Source organism: Zootoca vivipara, chromosome 10, assembly GCF_963506605.1.
Source record: "Zootoca vivipara chromosome 10, rZooViv1.1, whole genome shotgun sequence".
NCBI classification, from domain to species: Eukaryota; Metazoa; Chordata; class Lepidosauria; order Squamata; family Lacertidae; genus Zootoca; species Zootoca vivipara.
Window position 1 is genome coordinate 47,854,102 of NC_083285.1, and position 18,434 is coordinate 47,872,535.

Here is an 18,434-nt window from a genome sequence, read left to right on the forward strand (position 1 = left end):
TTGCCGATCGGAAGGTCGGCGGTTCGAATCCCCGCAGTGCCACATGCTGGCCACATGACCCGGAAAAACTGTCTGTGGACAAACGTCGGCTCCCTTGGCCAGTAAAGCAAGATGAGCACCGCAACCCAAGAGTCGTTCGCGACTGGACTTAATTGTCAGGGGTCCTTTACCTTTAAATGTGGATAATACAGTTAGCTTCATTTTCCTGAATGGTGCAAGTGTGATCTTACATTTTAAGAAATTCCAGAATGGTAGCCAGGTTAGTCACTTGTAGCAAAAACAAAGAACCCTGTGGCACCTTAATGATAACAGATATTTACCACACCATTAATTTTTATGGACCACAGTCTGGTTCAACACAGAATGCTTAAGTAGAGATATAATAGCAGGGTCAACTGGAATGAATTTAAATATACACTTATAGAAAAGCTCCCTGTAAAGATGCATTTTTCTCCTGCAACAAAATAATTTAAGCATTAAAAAGTTGCTAACCTATTTTTCTCTTTCAATTAAGTATGAGATAGCCAAACCCCACCGGGGGAAGGGGGCTAAGATCAGCAGTTTTGTTATGAAATGTAGAAGTCTTTGCCTTTAAGCTTTTTCTATTTCATCTCATATTTATGGTAGCATTCCTAGAAATGTTTCATAGTTCATTGTTGCATAATTAAATTCCTTTATTAAAATGAATTATCAGACTTAGAATACTTGTAATTATAGAATAGCAATACTAAGTCAACTGCCTGCTTTGCTTAATCCTACAGGTCTTCTGCAATATTCCTATACTGTAGTTTGATGGGTATGTTTCTCATTTTTCAGAAACATAGATGTGCACTGATATTTAAGACTTATATTTCAACTATTGTTTTAAAGGATTGTCTTAAAACCTACTCACTGTGGCCAAAATAACTCAGCTGAGTGGCAAAGAGAGAAAAAACTGCTAGAAAGCAATCCAGTTTGCAATCAGTTTTTTTTCATAAAAGTAATAAACAGCTTGATTGTAAAAAAAAACCAAATCAAAACACCTCACCATGGTTTACAAAGGGATAAAATAAATTATTTAAAACAACAAAATATTAAAATACTAAAACAGATTAAAATTCATGCCAGCATTTCTAAGCATCTCAGTAGCCTTGCCTAAATAAGAATGTTTTTAGTAGGCGCCGAAAAGAATACAAAGAAAATGCCTGCTAGATATCAATAAGCAGGGAGTTCCAAAGTGCAAGTGCTGCCACACTAAACAATAAAGTTCTTACAAATGTGGAATGGGTATTTTGCGGCACCTATACTATTGCCAATTCCTTTGATCGAAGCAGTCAAGTGGGCACACGTGGGGTAAGGCAATCTCATAGGTAAACTGGTCCCAAGTTATTAAGGGTTTTGTACTGTATAATAATAGCAACACCTTGAACTTAGCCCAGTTAGCAGACTGTCAACCAGTTGAACAGCCAAATTCAACAACAATTCATTTTAGAGGACTTCAAGTCTGATATTATGACCTTAGTGCTCTTAGCCCTTATAATAAGAGATGAAACTATAGGAGATATTTATGTAACACCTATTTTATTTGCAAACATAGTCAAGTGGAAGAGGAAGTTCTTCTTATTCAACAGTAGTGGTGATCTGTATGCAGTCTTAAGTGTCAAAAGTGACCTATAATTTGTATAGCAACCATATAACTTTATGAATCTGTTAAAATGTAAATTAATCATTTTAAAGAACAGTTCTAAAATTATCACCCAAGTCTGATCAAAATTACTTCATTTCAAATAAACATTGCCAACCTCAAAAAGTGGTTCCTTTCTAGAGCAGAGGCAGAGATGCCCATAGCTGCTGGATCCTAGACTCTCATTCCCAGCCCCATCAGCCCCCCAAACTTCCATTATAAGCTCTAATTTTTGAATGGTGAAAGCTACTATCCATAACCTATGGTTCTTGTGCTATGAAAAAATACTATTTGCACAAGCTCAACTGATATTTTTTATTGCACTTATTATTCATTTGCAATTTTTATATCCTGCCTTTTCTTCCAAGAAGCACATGATTCAAGATGCAGCATGCAGACAGCTATACCTAATGCTGTGCCAGTAAAGTTATGTTCATGCAATGGGACTCTCTCTTCCTCCTCCCTACCCCCCCCCCCAAAAAAATCTGCTCCAGAAGGTCCTCAATACACAGGAGCAGATTTTGAAGATGTGCAGGGTACTGGTTCCTCCCTCCACATTATCCTCACTACAATCATATGAGACAGGTTAGGCTGCGAGACAGTGATAGGCCCAGGGTTCACAAGTGACTTTATTGGCTGTAAGGATTTGATCCCTCACTCCATCTTGATCTGATTCTCAACTTCAGATCATACTGGTTCTTTGTTTGTGAATCTAGAGGGCAAAAATAAGCAAAGAAAAAATACACAACTAATTATTAGCTTTTCTGTTCACCTAATGCAGCTGAAAGGAAGACACTGCCACCACTGTCAATCCTTTCTGGGATTCTAGAAGTATTTTCTACCCTTCTCTCACATCTACCTTTTCAACTTTTACAGAGTAGACAAATGTTACATTGAAAGCTGATCAAAGCATTCCTCTGCTGATCAACCAAGGATTTTCAAATACGAATGTAGCAGTTTTTGTTGCTCTGTGTGTACATCCATGCATACACTTACAGTGTAGTGCAGTGACTAGAGTTTGGATGTGTGAAATCCAGAATCAAATCTCATCACAAACTACAGATACAGTGGTGCCTCGCTAGACGAAATTAATTCGTTCCACGGGTCTTTTCTTATAGCGAAAAATTCATCTAGCGAATCCCATAGGAATGCACTGAATTTTTTTCGACTTTTTCCCTCCATAGGAACGCATTAATTGAATTTCAATGCATTCCTATGGGAAACCGCGATTCGCTAGACGAATTTTTCGTAAAAGGCATTCATCTAGCGAGGCAAGCTCCGCTCGAAAAATCCTTTCGTTAAGCGGAAACTTCGTTAAGCAGGGCATTCGTTAAGCGAGGCACCACTGTACAAACAAATAATCTCTCAGCCTCAGCTACTTCTTTCAGAATTGTTTTAAGGTTAAAATACCATTTTCACTTTCCCAGAGGAAAAGGCAAGCTATTAACGTAACATATTCAACTATTTCCTTGCACATAATCAGAATTGCATTGTTCTATTAAAATGTTTAAGTACTTTGCATGAAAACTCAATATATAAACACACTGAATAATCCTATATAATAAAGTGCAAGTGTCTCTGCGTACAGTATTCCGTGTCTCTGGGTTTGCGCTACTGCGCATGTGCCCCACGGACACAGGGATTGGACGCAGAGACTTGACGCACACATACACACGCACGCTCTCCCCACCCCTCTGCCTACCGTTTCCCTCACAGTCCTCAGAAGAATCATGGCCTTCTCCTGGGCGCCCGCTGGTCAGCTGGGCTCAGCGGAGCGCCTCGACGAAGCGGCAGCCGTGGGAGGGGCCAGCCGGTCCCCCCACGCGCTGCCACCGCAGAAAGAGGCCGAATCACGGCCTTCTCCTGGGCGCCTGCCGGCCAGCTGGGATCAACAGAGCGCCCCAACGAAGCGGTGGCCGTGGGAGGGGCCAGCCGGCCCCCCCACGCGCCGTCGCCGAAAAAGGCCAAATGTTCTAGCGCCCGTTTAGTAAACGGACTGAATGACACTAGTTTGTAATACCAGTTTATCAAGTTAGAATTAAATGAAACAATACTATGCATGCTTTAAGAAAAATGAATCATCAAAAGTGTGCAAAGGAGGCCTAAATGGAAAGAGAAACTCTTGAGAAAAAAACATATACAATTTAATCTTCAAAGTCCCCAACAGATTGGGGAAAGGGAGTGGGGAAGAGAAAGACACCCAGTATAACAAACTCTTAATATTTCTCTCCATCTGTGTTAGCTCTTAATTCATTTCCTTATATGATTTCTAAAGGATTGTTTCAATATGAATCAACAGAAAGGGCTTCTTAAATAGGTCGTTGCTCTAGCAACCAGCAGCCTGTTTGGACTACTCCCGTCACAATGACCTACTTGAAGGATCATGCTACAACAGTTTCATAACTAGAATTTCAAGTTAATCACTGCAATGTTTTGAAGAGATCACACTGCATTACCAGCCAGAAATAAATCAGACATTTGCTGAAACAGAAAAGGGTACCATAGCTAAACTATCTGATAATTTGCAGAAGAATTACATATTTGAACACACAATATTCAAATTTCAAAAAGACTTGTTTTAAAATTACAACTGTGCTATGAAAGGTGTAAGAAATAGTATAAGAAAGCCTTCCACAATATGAAAGGATATAGTACAGTGTAAGGAAGTCTACCAATCTAGTTTTCCTCCATTCTCCCAAATGCATGTGATCAAATAGTATCACAAATAGTAATTTTTACCATTTATAGGCAGCAGTCAGAACAATATCTACGTAGGGCTACTGACCAAAGTGCTACAGTACAGACTAAAGCAGTTCTTCCATTCTTATGGCACAATGGATCAAAATGCCCACCAAAACTATAGTTCAGATTTTCTATCATGAAAGTTCTAGGACTCAAAAACTTTGCTCAGAAGTATGGATGCACAGAAGTTAAACCTGAATATTGAAAGTCAACATATATAAAGCAGTGGTGTCCAAACTTTTTTCAAACAGGGCCAGATTTGATGAAGTGAAGGGCCAATCAAAGGGCCGACCAAAGTTGTTGAGCTTTTTTTAGGATTGAAGTTGAGGGTTATTTATATAATAAATAAATAAATAAATAAATAAAATTTATACCCCGCTCATCTGGCTGGGCTTCCCCAGCCACTCTGGGCGGCTTACAACCGAATATTAAAAACAGTACAGCATCAAACATTAAAAACTTCCCTAAACAGGGCCGCCTTCAGTTGTCTTCTAAAAGTAAAATAGTCGCTTCTTGCCTTGACATCTTGTGTCCAGCACCGAGGGCCGTCTGTGTGGGTCCCTGTAACCTCACTTCTCACAATGAGGGAACCGCCAGAAGGCCCTCAGTGCTGGATCTCAGTTTCTGGGCTGAATGATGGGGGTGGAGACGCTCCTTCAGGTATACAGGACCGAGGCCGTTTAGGGCTTTAAAGGTAAACACCAACACTTTGAATTGTGCTTGGAAACGTACTGGGAGCCAGTGTAGATCTCTCAGGACTGGTGTTATGTGGTCCCGGCGGCCACTCCCAGTCACTAGTCTAGCTGCTGCATTCTGGATTAATTGCAGTTTCCGGGTCACCTTCAAAGGTAGCCCCACGTAGAGCGCATTGCAGTAGTCCAAGCGGGAGATAACCAGAGCATGCACCACTCTGGCGAGACAGTCCACGGGCAGGTAGGGTCTCAGTCTGCTTACCAGATGGAGCTGGTAGACAGCCGCCCTGGACACAGAATTAACCTGTGCCCCCATGGACAGCTGTGAGTCCAAAATGACTCCCAGGCTGCGCACCTGGTCCTTCAGGGGCACAATTTTTAGGATTTTACCCCAGGTACTAAACTGCCACAGGGGCCAGATTAAACTGACCGGCAGGCCAGATTAGGCCCCTGAAACAGACTTTGGACATGCCTGACGTAAAGAGTAGACAATACCCACTTAAGCCATACTAATGCTGACATATTGAAATGTATAACTAACATGGAATTTCACCCTTTTTTCGATTTTGAAAAAATGGGGGGGGGAGGCTCACCTTGTGAATTAAGATGTTTTTATTGCTTGTCATTAGAGCTTTTCAATTAACTCTGAAAATGTTAATTTTATTACTTATTAATTACTTCTTTTTGGATCTCATACATTTTTCCACCCAACAGATGAGTGGGGGGGGGGAGTTTATCAACTGAGCTAGCAAATCCACTTCCACCAAAAATTTCTCAACTTCTTTAAGGCAGTGTCACAAAATCATTTTTGTGTGTGTAAGAAACGCTCATTTCTGTACACTATCTACATAAATTTCTGTAGTTAGCATCTAGTTTCAATAATATTACATTTTTCAGTTCTGACAAAGCACTATTTTTTGAACCTGGGAAAATATGAAACATCACTAGATAGAATGTAATTATAACATAGAATTTAGGTGAGTAAGCATAATGGGCATTTATAGCACAGATGGTGGCAGTGACAAGGAGTGCCCTTTACCAAGTTCAGATGAAGCAGATCTTGACTCAGTTAGTGATGTCCTGGTTAAATCCAGACTGACTACTGTAAAGCACTCCATGTGGGGCTGCCTCTGGAGACACTTCAGAGTGCTCAGACTACAATAGTTTAACAGTTTCAATGGTTGCCAGTTCATTTTTAGGTCAAATTCAAAGTGGTGTTTATAACCTTTGAAACCTTTAATGGTTTGGGACTGGGATACCTGAAGGATCACCTACACACAGGAAGCTGCCTAGGTCTTCAAGATCAGCCTCAGAGGCTGTGGGTACAATTAGCCTGGCAGACAGATAAGATAGGATTTTTGGTGGCAGTCCCATTTATAGAACTTCCTTCTCTGACAGCTGTTCAGATTTCTTTTAGACAGATCCTACACACTTTACATTTCCAACTGGTTAAGCTGGTATCCTCTACTAAGTGTGAGTGGGTGGCTGTAATACATATGGTTATATCATCTGCTGTTGGTTTGTTTTTATTTAGTACAGGATATCAACATTATATTGATTTAAATTCTGTAGTTAACAATGTTGCATTATTGTTGTCACTTTTTATTTTAAGTATAAATTGCCTTGGAAGGATCCATGATCCTGAAAAGCAGAACTGATATTGCTTCAATGAACAAGAGAATTAAACTAGTGAGAACACTTACTCTAGTCATGCAATTAAAAGCAAACACAAAAACTAAATTTAAAATCTTCCATGTTTGGATTCCCATTAATGAAAATGCTATTTAAGAATGTCCATCGCAATGAGAATCAACAATAGAAAGAACTCATGGAAGAAAAAGTGTTGTGCAATCTATTTACATGTGCTTATCAGAAATAGAATTTATGCCAGATAAAGAGGTAAAGGTTTCTAGGACAGACTCTTCCATCATCTATATATCACATTGAATATAGCAGGTACACACATTTGCTCATGCAAGGAAGGTCTATTGTGTCACTATCAGTGTACAAACTGTACTGTATTTATACGTAACTGAACAAACTGGTCTTCTCCGGTATACCAAATCTTTATATACTGCTTGACATTATTCAGTTCTCAAAACATGTGCTTCTTTAACAGATGACTCATTCAGTTAGTTATACAACTGTACTGGTCTATGGTGTCTTAGCTGAAGTATTCAGACAAATAAAGGACTAATGATGCTACTGTTTTTGTTCATTTTATCATCTTACACAGAAGCTATTTTTCTTTTTTTTAAAAAAGTGATATCCCAGACAGCAGTATCAAACTGTCCTATGAAATGCTTTAATATGCTTCAGAATGTCAGTCTTGTAGTTTCAAAAGCTCTCGTCAGCATTCACCATGTATAAGGCTGATAAAGTAGGATGCTCTAAAATAATTTTTGATATCAATTATCTTTTGTTGATCAATTAAACATTTATTTGCATTTTTTATCCAGAAATAAAGTCAGATAGAACTCTGCATAAAATTAAATCCCAACCTAAGAGACAAAATAAAGAAAGGTGCTGCCTTTTAGAAATTATTACCAAGAGAGAAAGAGAAAACCACCTACCTACATTCTACCTGCCACAATCTGTTTCTTAAAGGGACAGTTATGTAGCTTGAGTACCAGGAGAAAAGAGTTTACAAGTGCAACAGCACCATGACTGTCTGTCCCCTCTTGCCCAAGCTGGAAGTAGTGCTTGTATGCACTGTTCTTCTGACCTCCTGTAGTTATATAGTGGTTATGATTACAATCACCCACCACTCCCTCACCAACAACAGAAGAGGAGCAGTAGCCGGGTGAACTGCAAGGCAGGTTAAACTCTCATTACCATCTTCCTGCTTTGCTTTCTACTGTTCTCCCCATGAAGGGAGAGGAGAGATGCCAAATCATCCATGGAAGACACTGAACCCATCCACCAGATTTCTAACAGATGGTGTTGACACCATACTTCTGAGTGGAGAGGTTAAAATGGGGAGGGGGGTGTTTTTATGTGAATGATTTTTGGACTGGGGAAGCTTGAGGTTTTATTTGCTGATTAATGGGTCAGAGTATTGCTGTTTGTTATTTGAGTACAGGGGTATCTCGGGTTAAGAACTTAATTCGTTCTGGAGGTTGGTTCTTAACCTGAAACTGTTCTTAACCTGAGGTACCACTATAGCTAATGGGGCCTCCCGCTGCCGCCGCGCGATTTCTATTCTCATCCTGAAGCAAAGTTCTTAACCCGAGGTACTATTTCTCGGTTATTGGGGTCTGTAACCTGAAGCATCTGTAACCTGAAGCATTTGTAACCCAAGGTACCACTGTATTGTTAATGCTGTTTGCTACCCCCCCCCCCCGCCCCAGATGTTATGTTATATAAAATATTGATGTATATGATTTCCCTCTTATGGTATTGTGTATCTTTTTTTTTGCTGTAAGTCGCTTAGAGACCTTTGGGTCTAATAAATGAGGGGGGAATGAAAATTTGCCCAAAGCCTTGAGAGTGACTCACAATGAGAATTTCTTAGAATTTTAGGGATTCCTTCAGTTACCATAACCTTTTTGCTGATGCCCAATCAATATGAAAGTAAAGTTAACCAGTGCCACCAGACAGAAACAGAGTAACTCAATATAGTTTTGATTTTTTCTCATATTTGTTTTATATTTTTCTAACCCATTTTAACATTTTTTCCAATCAAGTGGTGTGTGTGTGTGTGTGTGTGTGAATAAATAAATAAATAAATAAATGCAGAGAAGGCCTAACAACAGGCTATTCCACAGGTGACCACACATACTTGTAAGTAAAAAGCTTATACCTATTAAATATGTGGTTACTTAATACTGTTCCACATTTAAACAGTTATGTGTTTTACTTGTGGACAATTTTAAGACTGCTGAAAGTAATACCATTTAAGATAAGGGTCAAAACACTAGAGATAAAAATGTAGGAAGCAAATCACACAGACAAACTTCAATCCTGGTTTGGTATTCTGGCTTGTTAGCAATTTGTAGTGTGAACAAACAATTCCTTGCCAGTTTGGCTGCAGCAACAAAGAATATGTTGCTAACCAGTAATACAAGCTTTATATCATTTCTCATGGAGTAAAAAGGGAAAGAGGTTGGCAAGTGGGCCTGCAGTTCATGTCAGTTCATTCATATTCAAACTATAGTGTGTTGTTATACTGGGCCAGTATGCAAATTTAGAGCCATACTGAACAATTCTTCCCTCCCAAAACAGTCTTGTCCACATGCAATACAGGAATAACCCTAGGCTACAATTCATGGTTAGTGAGGAGAGTGCTTAACCACAGCACTGGATTCAAACTACTAGGGAAGTCAAACTTTTGCTTAGCTCACCATGGGACTATTCAAGACTGGGGAGGAGCAATGCAGTTTAGAGCTTATCTCCAGGAGCCCATACAACTCCAGTAAGTCAGTCTTGTTTACCATGTCACAGAAACCAGGCCAGTGTGACATTTCCTTGTGGGGACTATACTCCACCTGATCATTTTGATCTTCCCTATCCTTTCAGTTCTTGATTCTCTCAAAAAAAATGTTAGCAGGGCAGAAACTTGCTTATTTGATAGTGCTTTCTACCAATTTATACAGAACAGTTTTTATAATTAGCTGGTAATTTCCTGGATGTTCAATTAGCTACTTTCCAGCCCTCTAGTATAGAAGCTAATGTTAGGGACAAGTTATATATTACTGTTGAAATATCAACAACCTCAGATATGCAGATGACACAACCTTGATGGCAGAAAGTGAGGAGGAATTAAATAACCTTTTAATGAGGGTGAAAGAGTAGAGCGCAAAATATGGTCTGAAGCTCAACATCAAAAAAAACCAAGATCATGGCCACTGGTCCCATCACCTCCTGGCAAATAGAAGGGGAAGAAATGGAGGCAGTGAGAGATTTTACTTTCTTGGGCTCCATGATCACTGCAGATGGTGACAGCAGTCCCGAAATTAAAAGACGCCTGCTTCTTGGGAGAAAAGCAATGACAAACCTAGACAGCACCTTAAAAAGCAGAGGCATCACCTTGCCGACAAAGGTCCGCATAGTTAAAGCTATGGTTTTCCCAGTAGTGATGTATGGAAGTGAGAGCTGGACCATCAAGAAGGCTGATCGCCGAAGAATTGATGCTTTTGAATTATGGTGCTGGAGGAGACTCTTGAGAGTCCCATGGAGTGCAAGAAGATCAAACCTATCCATTCTTAAGGAAATCAGCCCTGAGTGCTCCCTGGAAGGACAGATCGTGAAGCTGAGGCTCCAATACTTTGGCCACCTCATGAGAAGAGAGGAATCTTTGGAAAAGACCCTGATGTTGGGACAGATTGAGGGCACTAGGAGAAGGGGACGACAGAGGACAAGATGGTTGGACAGTGTTCTCGAAGCTACGAACATGAGTTTGACCAAACTGCGGGAGGCAGTGCAAGACAGGAGTGCCTGGCGTGCTATGGTCCATGGGGTCACGAAGAGTCGGACACGACTGAACGACTAAACAACAACAACAACATATATTACTGTATTGTAAGAATCTCAGCAATTTTACATTTGGGTTCCTTAAGAACTCAAGTAGATTTATTGCCCCAGTTATCTGTCAGTTAGTACTAGAACTCTCTTTCCAAGCTCTCAATCTTTCCCTAGCACACCTTTCCATCTCTTAACAGGATCCAAACATGTCTTGGACAGTTTCTGTTTCCAACATAGTCAAACATATCAGTTTTTATTGATTGTTTTAGGCTTCAACCCTATAGCCAGTTTCAATGGGACTTACTTTTGAGCAGACACATGTAGGATTGTGCTGCTAATGTATCTAACAATAACTCAATTCCTTCCCTCTGCTTCCCTCTTTTGCATAATTTTTTGCTTCTTTTTGCTTTCATGTTCTCTTATTCAATTTTCTGGGGGGGAATGCCTTCTTGCACCTGAATCTGTAGCATATGTTCTAGTTGACCTTCTATTGCCATGGCTTTAAATATCCTCCAAGCTTTTAAAAGAGATGTGATTCTCTTGACTCTCCCTTTCATACTCATTTTAAAAGTAAGTTTACTTTTCTAAGTCAAATGTGACTGTTTTGGACTGTGTACACTGTGTACACACTATAGTTTTAAAGAATGTTCAAAACATTCTTTCTCTCAAAGAATTCTGGGCGCTGTAGCTCGGCCCTCACAGAGTTACAACTCCCATCAACTCCTAATTACAGTGCCCAGATTTTTTGAGGGAAAGAATGTGCTTTAAAGATATAGTGTACACAGAAACTTGGATATCTCTTGGCAATTTCCAGTTACACGTATCTTGAATTTCATATCACTGTGGTCACTGTTCCCCTTAGTTTAGCAACACTTACATCTTGCTCTAGGGTCCTGGTCAACACAATTAATTCCAGCTCCACGCCCCATCCATTCCCTAGCCAACTGTTTTAAGTAACAGTCATTTAGGGTATCTAAAAACATTGTCTCTTTGTCATTATATCACTCTATGCAATGTCACCCACTATTAACACTTTTGATCCCTCTGGTTTATTTCTCCATTTCAAGTTCAACTTGATTGGGGGGAGGAGCATGATAATATGTCTCCAATAATGACATTATTTTTCAAACCCTGCTTCTGTGGAGGAGTTTGTACCTTTTCTAGATTGGTTTCTATGCCCTCCTTGACATGCAGTGCTACACCACTCTTAAGACACATTTCTTCGCTATGTATTCAGGAGAGCCCTGAAAGGACACTGATTATCCCCATTCCATCAGATTCCTCTTATACCCACTATATTTACACAAGAACATAAGAATAGCCCTGCTGGATCAGGCCATTGATCCACCTAGTCCAGCATCCTGTTCTCACAGTGGCCATCCTGTTGCATATGGAAGCCTTCAAGTAGGACCTGAGCACAACAGCACTCTTTCCTCCTGAGGATTCCAGGAACTGGATCCTATTTGCCTGACAAGGGGATTTTCAGGGGGAGCAGGGAAGCCATTCATTTAACGTATTGTCATCAAAATATAGTGAATATACTCCCTGCTCTACACCAGAATTATGCACCCATTTCAGAAAACATGGGTTAAAACACAACATGACTCTTGCAGAGGTAAATCAATTAAAAACATGTTTGAAAGATTATTGTTCCAAATGCAAAAAATAAAATTACATATCTGATCAATGTTAACATTTATATATTTACTGTGGTCCGTTCTTAAGCCAAAACCATTCTTAACCTGAGGCACGCTTTCGCTAATGGGGCCGCGTCGCGACTTCCGCTCGCATCCCGGAGCAAGTTCGCTACCAGAAGCATCTACTTCCGGGTTAGCAGAGCTCGTTACCCAATGCATTTGTAAGGAGGACAGTACGTAACTCGAGGTTCCATTGGAATTTTAAAACATGTCTACAAATGATTATACTGCCCAGAACAAGGCATACAAACAGTTTCAAGAAGACTAATTTAAGTAATACAGCAGTAGCAGTTATGTTTGTTTGGTACTACACAAAGTTACAATATACAGTCATACTTTGGATTGCGAATGCTGTGGGTTGCGTGTTTTCAGGTTACGGACTGCGCCAAACCCGCAAGTACCGGTATGGGTTACTTCCGGGTTTCGGTGCTCGCACATGCGCAAAGATACAAAATGACATCACACGTGTGCGCACAAGCAGACGCGGCACTGCGGGTTGTGAATGTGCCTCCCGTATGGATCACGTTCGCAACCCGAGGTATGACTGTATTTAGTGGAACCTTTCAATTCTCAACTCATTCTTAATTCATATTTACAGCACCCGCTGCAAATGCTCCCCCCCCCCATTTTTTTCAAACAGGCAAGTCACTGAATCTGTGGCTAGCTGAGACAGAAGTCCAGTGTTCTATTTAAGCTTTCCCAACCCGGTGCCCTCCAAATGTTTCAAATTCCAACTCCCATCAGCCTCAATAAGCATGACACATTGTCTGGGATGATAAAACCTGAGCCCAAAACATTTGGAGGGCAGCATGTTGAAGAAAGGCTGTTCTACCTACTTACTCCAGTTACCGTTCTCTGTCACAATGAATTTCCTTAACTCAAATTATGAATGCCACTACCAGTCAACTTTTATTTATTTATACTCCAACTTTCCGCAACTGCAGGACCCAAGGCAACATTCACAAGGCACTCAGTTTTGATGATGGTAATACTTACCTCAGGTATACAGTGACGAATAAAAGAGACAATAAAAGCATGTAAAGCTTTGTCGGTTAAAGAAAAATGATCCACTATCAGGCAATACCTTTATTAGAACCTTAAAAAATCTTAAGTCTTGTAAGCTAGCTAACTAAAGAATAAGACACCAAAGGCCCCTGGGACTAATGACAGAAATGGCCCCATGATACAGTATATGTCTAACCAGCCCCCTAAGCATTTTAAAAAGTGAATACAATATTATTTCCTTTTAAGAATTAAGTACACTTCTGGCCTAGATCTAATCTTTTAAAAAATAACTGATAATCCCTGACCTATGAAGTCCTTTTTGTTGTGGCTAATTGTTTAATGAATAATTGGTATTGCATTTTACCAGTGTTCAAGAACAAAAGAGAGAATGCTTCACATTGCCTTCATCTACTACCCCAGCAATTAATTTACAATGTAAGAAAAAATTATGCATATGAAGTATTGCTGAACGTGTAATAAATTTACAAAAGGAAGTTTGCCATACATTAACCAAGAAAATCTAAGAACAAATCAAGGAGTGACAGCAAATACTCAAAACTGACACATATTCAGTACGCCATTTATCCCAGGACCAAAAAAAGTTTTTTAAACAATGAATATTGGTTTCTTTTTTGAAATATTTATTGCCACTTCACATAATATGTCTCAAAGTAGTTTTAATTAATATAATATCTCAATGTTAATTTAATGCAAAACTTGAGAAATTCTAAAACCGTTCTGACTCCCACAACATCCAAATGAAAGCTAGCCACTTAATTCAAAGCAAGATTCACAGAAGTCTTACTACAACACATTACAGAATGAAGTACACAGGATCTGTCACAAATATTCTGAGCCACTTTTGTCTTGAACAACTTGTTAGCTAAGAAATAAGGTGCATTAAAAACATTACACAAAGAAACTCAGACTCAACTTTAAAGCTTTTACATTATGAGAACTACTGTATAACAAATGGACCAGGAATGGGGACAAGAGAAAGGAGGTCAGTAGTACCACACGAGGTATCTGGCATGTTAGTATGACAGCAATAGATAAAATTCATTCACAAGTGTACTATGCATTTTCCTTATATCTCACAGCATACTCAGCATTTGTATAGTTTTAAGCATCTCCACTTGTATTGCCTTGTGCCTACTATACAGTGTTGATATATTTTAACAAGTATTCATTCAATACTGTACCCTATTTTTGACTTCTAAAGTCACAATTTTTAAAATGGTGAACGAATGACAACATACCTTTAGCAGCTTAAATCCAGACCCAAAAGAGGCCCTGGCAGAAATATTTGCTATCTGCCATTACCAAGAAATTGCTACCAACCATACTGCATAGTAAGTAGCATAATATAAACTAGAAAACTAGACTAGCCTCCTGTACCTGCCCCCACACATTCTACTTCAAGTAAAAGTTGCCCAGCATTATGTACCAAGTTTTCTAGTTATCTGTGAATTATCTAGCAGTTCTGGTTCAAAATAAACTGGTTTAATTAGTTCAGAATGCAACTGACTAAGAAGCTTCATTTGAAAGACCTGCACACTCCTTACAACGATTGATAATCCTCTTCATCTTTGTTGTGTTCCACGAATGTCAAAGTGGTCCATATCATTTGTCTACCTTTGCTACTGACCAGACACCAGTTTTGAACAGTGTTCATGTGACAAGAACTATCCTATTAAGTTTGAACTCACCAAAAAAGTCAGCTACAGTACAGCTCTCATTGCCTAACTTTTCAGCACCATTTGGAACAATATACTAGTAATAATAATTTTCTCCAATGTTTTATTGATTCGAAGCAACTTTTAGTAGGCCTCTTAGCCTTAAAATGCCTGTGGTTGGAAAACAAGCATAATACTGCTTGCGAAATATCCAAGTGAGGTTATGTCTTGCTTTGCACAGCAACAGAAGGAACTGCAAGTGCAACTGCCTCAGTGCTGCCAGCATCAGGAAGAAACTGAAAAGGGCATAATTAGGAGGAGGTCATAGCTAGCAAGAGGAAGGTGAGCATCATGGCCACACATATATAACCCAGGACGGCAAAGCCTCTGTTGCACAGCAAGGGCATTAAAGTGACAAACATGTAATGGGCATAACTTTTGGAGCCGTTTACAAATATTTGTTACCCTGTTCTCTGGAGAACAGGAAACAGAGGGAAGATGAAGTGGGTTTTGTTTTGTTTTTTTAATTGGACCAGCTCTGTTTGTATAAGTATTGAACTATACAGCTTTTCTGAGTACCCAAAAATCCTTTTGACACCACCAACATGGGCTAGAAATTATTCATCGCTTTAAATCAGCACTCTTTTACATGCAGTGAGAGAAGCGCAGTTGCTTAAGTAGTTAACGACGCAATCCGTTCTCATAGGAAACGGCAAGCTTTAAAAATCAAGTTACAATATGCGTGAGAACAGAAGCGGATGGCCGAAGTGCGCCGTCCTTTCATTAGCTCCGAGTGCCAGGACGTCAAGATTCATTTCACCGGCGTTACATAGTACCTGAATCGGCGTTGTATAACCAGCAGCCAACACGCGTGCGCAGACGACGCCCAAACCTCTCCCATTTCCTCCCCCCCTTTCCTACCCGCAACCGGGAACCTTCTGAATGGGGATTTATAAAAACCGACTGGCAAAATAAAAACGAGCCGCATCCTCGCGCCCACGCATCCAGTTCACTGACCTCCACCGGTTGATCCCCACGTTGGAGGAGCCCGCGAACCAGGGGTCCAGGATGTAGACGCAGCGCACCGTGTCGGCGCCTTGGATGACTTCCCTCAGCGCCGGGTTGTCGTGGAGCCGGAGCCCCTTGCGGAACCAGTGCACCGCGTTCACTCCCATCTTCCGAGGGGCGCCCCGTTACTCCCCTCACAAATTCTCCTGGTGGCGGAGGCCGCTGGACGTAGAGGCGGAGGGTGTGGGGAGAGAAGTCGGAGGAAAGAGCTGCCGGCTCCTCAGGGATAAATGAAATTGGCGTCGCGGCTCATGCCGAGCCGGAGTCCCGCCACTGAGGGGAAACACCCTCAGGGGGGATTATACAAAAGAAGGAGCAGGGAAGCCAAGGGGAGCAGGAGGCCGGGGCCGTAGGCTGCAGCAGCAGCGGCTCTAGGACCCGGTGGAGGCGGCAGCTGCGGCTGTGGAGGCGGCAACAGCTCCGGCGGCAGTGGCGATGGCCTCCAGCGGGAAACGCATTACCCCTTCTTTCCTCAGCCCCGGGCCCTCTCCACGCAGTTGCCGGTTATGAGATGGAGGTTCGAAGAGCTCCGCGGAGTTCGACGCAGACCCGGCTCGAGCTGAACGGACGGCGGTTAGTGCCGCGAGACGACTCCCTCCTGGATTCCCCCCCCCTCTCTCTCACGCAGCCACAAACCTGCCGCCGCTCTCCTCGCCGCCCGCCCTGTGACTCTACGCAGCAACCCTGCACTACAGAAGCCGCCAAGCGCCGCCCCCTCTTCCCCATTGGCTGCCCACGCGGCACGTGACCTCCAGCCGCCTCACGTTTCTGAAATGTGTTTACGGATTTCTGACGGGCGGAGGGAGGGAGCGGGTATCTCCCTCCGCGCGCAGCGCAGAGATCGGGAGCAACGCGGGGCTGAGAGAATCAAAGCAACAAAACTTAACGGTTTTCTTTAAAGCACTGTCAAAACACACACAGAGGTACGAGCTCGTCTGAAACGGCAAAGCTCCAGCCTCGAGCCGCCCTCAGTAGACGGACGAAGGATCTAACAAACAAATAAAATGAGGCCAGGGGGCGTGGCTAACAGGCCTCCTGGTCACGCCCTCAGGGCGGGCGCGAATGTCCCGGATGAGCACGAGGCTTCGGTGGAGGTTTTGCTAAGCGCTTGGCGAGCCGCGTAAATGCGCGCGGGCGCCGGAGCCGCTGGGTTACATATACGCGCGTGCACGTACGCACGGGGTGCGCGCGCTTGTGTATCTACTCCCCCCCCTCCCCGCTTTTTTTTTGCAGCCGCCTGGACCAGCCAGTGCGAGGCTCGTGTTTGCAACACATGGGTGAGGCGTGGACGCGCGCACTGTTCGGGTCCTTCCGCTCGCACGGATGGCGACGGGGGCGGCCTGGAGCGAGCGGGCGGCAAGAGGCAGTGCGAACCTTTGAGAAGTCGTCGTTATGTAACTGAAGTGCGTGAGGAGGCAGCGGCCTTCCTGTCACCTCGCAGCAGGGCTTCTGCCCTGCTGCTGTTACGGTCCGGGTCATGCGCTGCATTTTTATTTAAATATTATTACTTAGTTCGCCACGCTCTGCAGCCAAATAGAAACCCAGAACTTCTTCCTTAGGGCAACACCCCACCATCACCTCTGCTCGTGCTTTATGTACCAGTGTGCCAGTTCACTTAAAAGGTTCACCCACCAATATAAGGATGCAGCTGAGTGTTGGTAATTGTGGATTGGAAATTGACTTTTGCAGATCTTTCGCAAAAGATAGTTTCGAGACCTTCGATATACAGTTTTTGGTGGGATATTTTTTACAAAAAGTGTAAAAACTCACATTACTCGATAACCCAGATTATGTCATCTGAGAGCCCCTCTAGGCCAGTCCCTGGCTGCCAAGGACCTGCAGCATTGACAGAGTTGCTGGGGCAAATGAGGAGACACAGAAGGGAAGGCGGGTTTTGGTACTTATTTCAACCATGCAGATTACTATCATGTGGGAACTGCCTTGGTAATCCAGAGCGTCTAATGCACTGCCTTGGTAATCCCGAGCGTCTAATGGCTCTTTCACACTCCACAAAGAATGGGAGACAATAGTACAACAAAAACAATTACAACATAATAAAATAACAGTAATGTGGTTGCAAGAGTGGAGCCATTGTCCTACTTTCTCCCCTCACAGCTTCCATAATGGGACAGGAGAAAGCCAGTTTGATGGGATAAATAAATTGAGGTGCTGATTTAGTGGGAATTTGAAGACTAGGGTTGTATACACACAAAGCATTTGAAACATTCTTTTCTGCAAATAATTTTGGGCACTGTTCGTTTACCTTTCACAGAGTTACAATTCCCAGCAGCCCTTAACAAACCACAGTGCTCAGAATTCTTTGAGGGAAAGAATACCCTTCGAATGTGTTTTGTAGGTTTAGTGTGTACACAGCCTAGGGCACATCCAGATAATTGTGCAACAGAAGAATATCTTCAACATTATGTGA

At 41.9% G+C, this 18,434-nt stretch overlaps 1 protein-coding gene across 4 annotated transcripts in view; it reads right to left on the reverse strand.

The window, feature by feature from the left end:
* CRY1 (cryptochrome circadian regulator 1) overlaps positions 1-16,692 on the reverse strand; it is a 35,355-nt gene extending 18,663 nt beyond the window's left edge. For all 4 annotated transcript variants that reach the window (XM_035126919.2, XM_035126917.2, XM_035126918.2 and 1 more), the window contains exon 1: positions 15,956-16,692. In XM_035126919.2, coding sequence (XP_034982810.2) covers positions 15,956-16,113 — 158 coding nt within the window. In that variant the 5' untranslated portion in view covers positions 16,114-16,692. The remainder of the gene's footprint in view (positions 1-15,955) is intronic.
* Between the last annotated feature and the right edge of the window lie 1,742 nt (positions 16,693-18,434).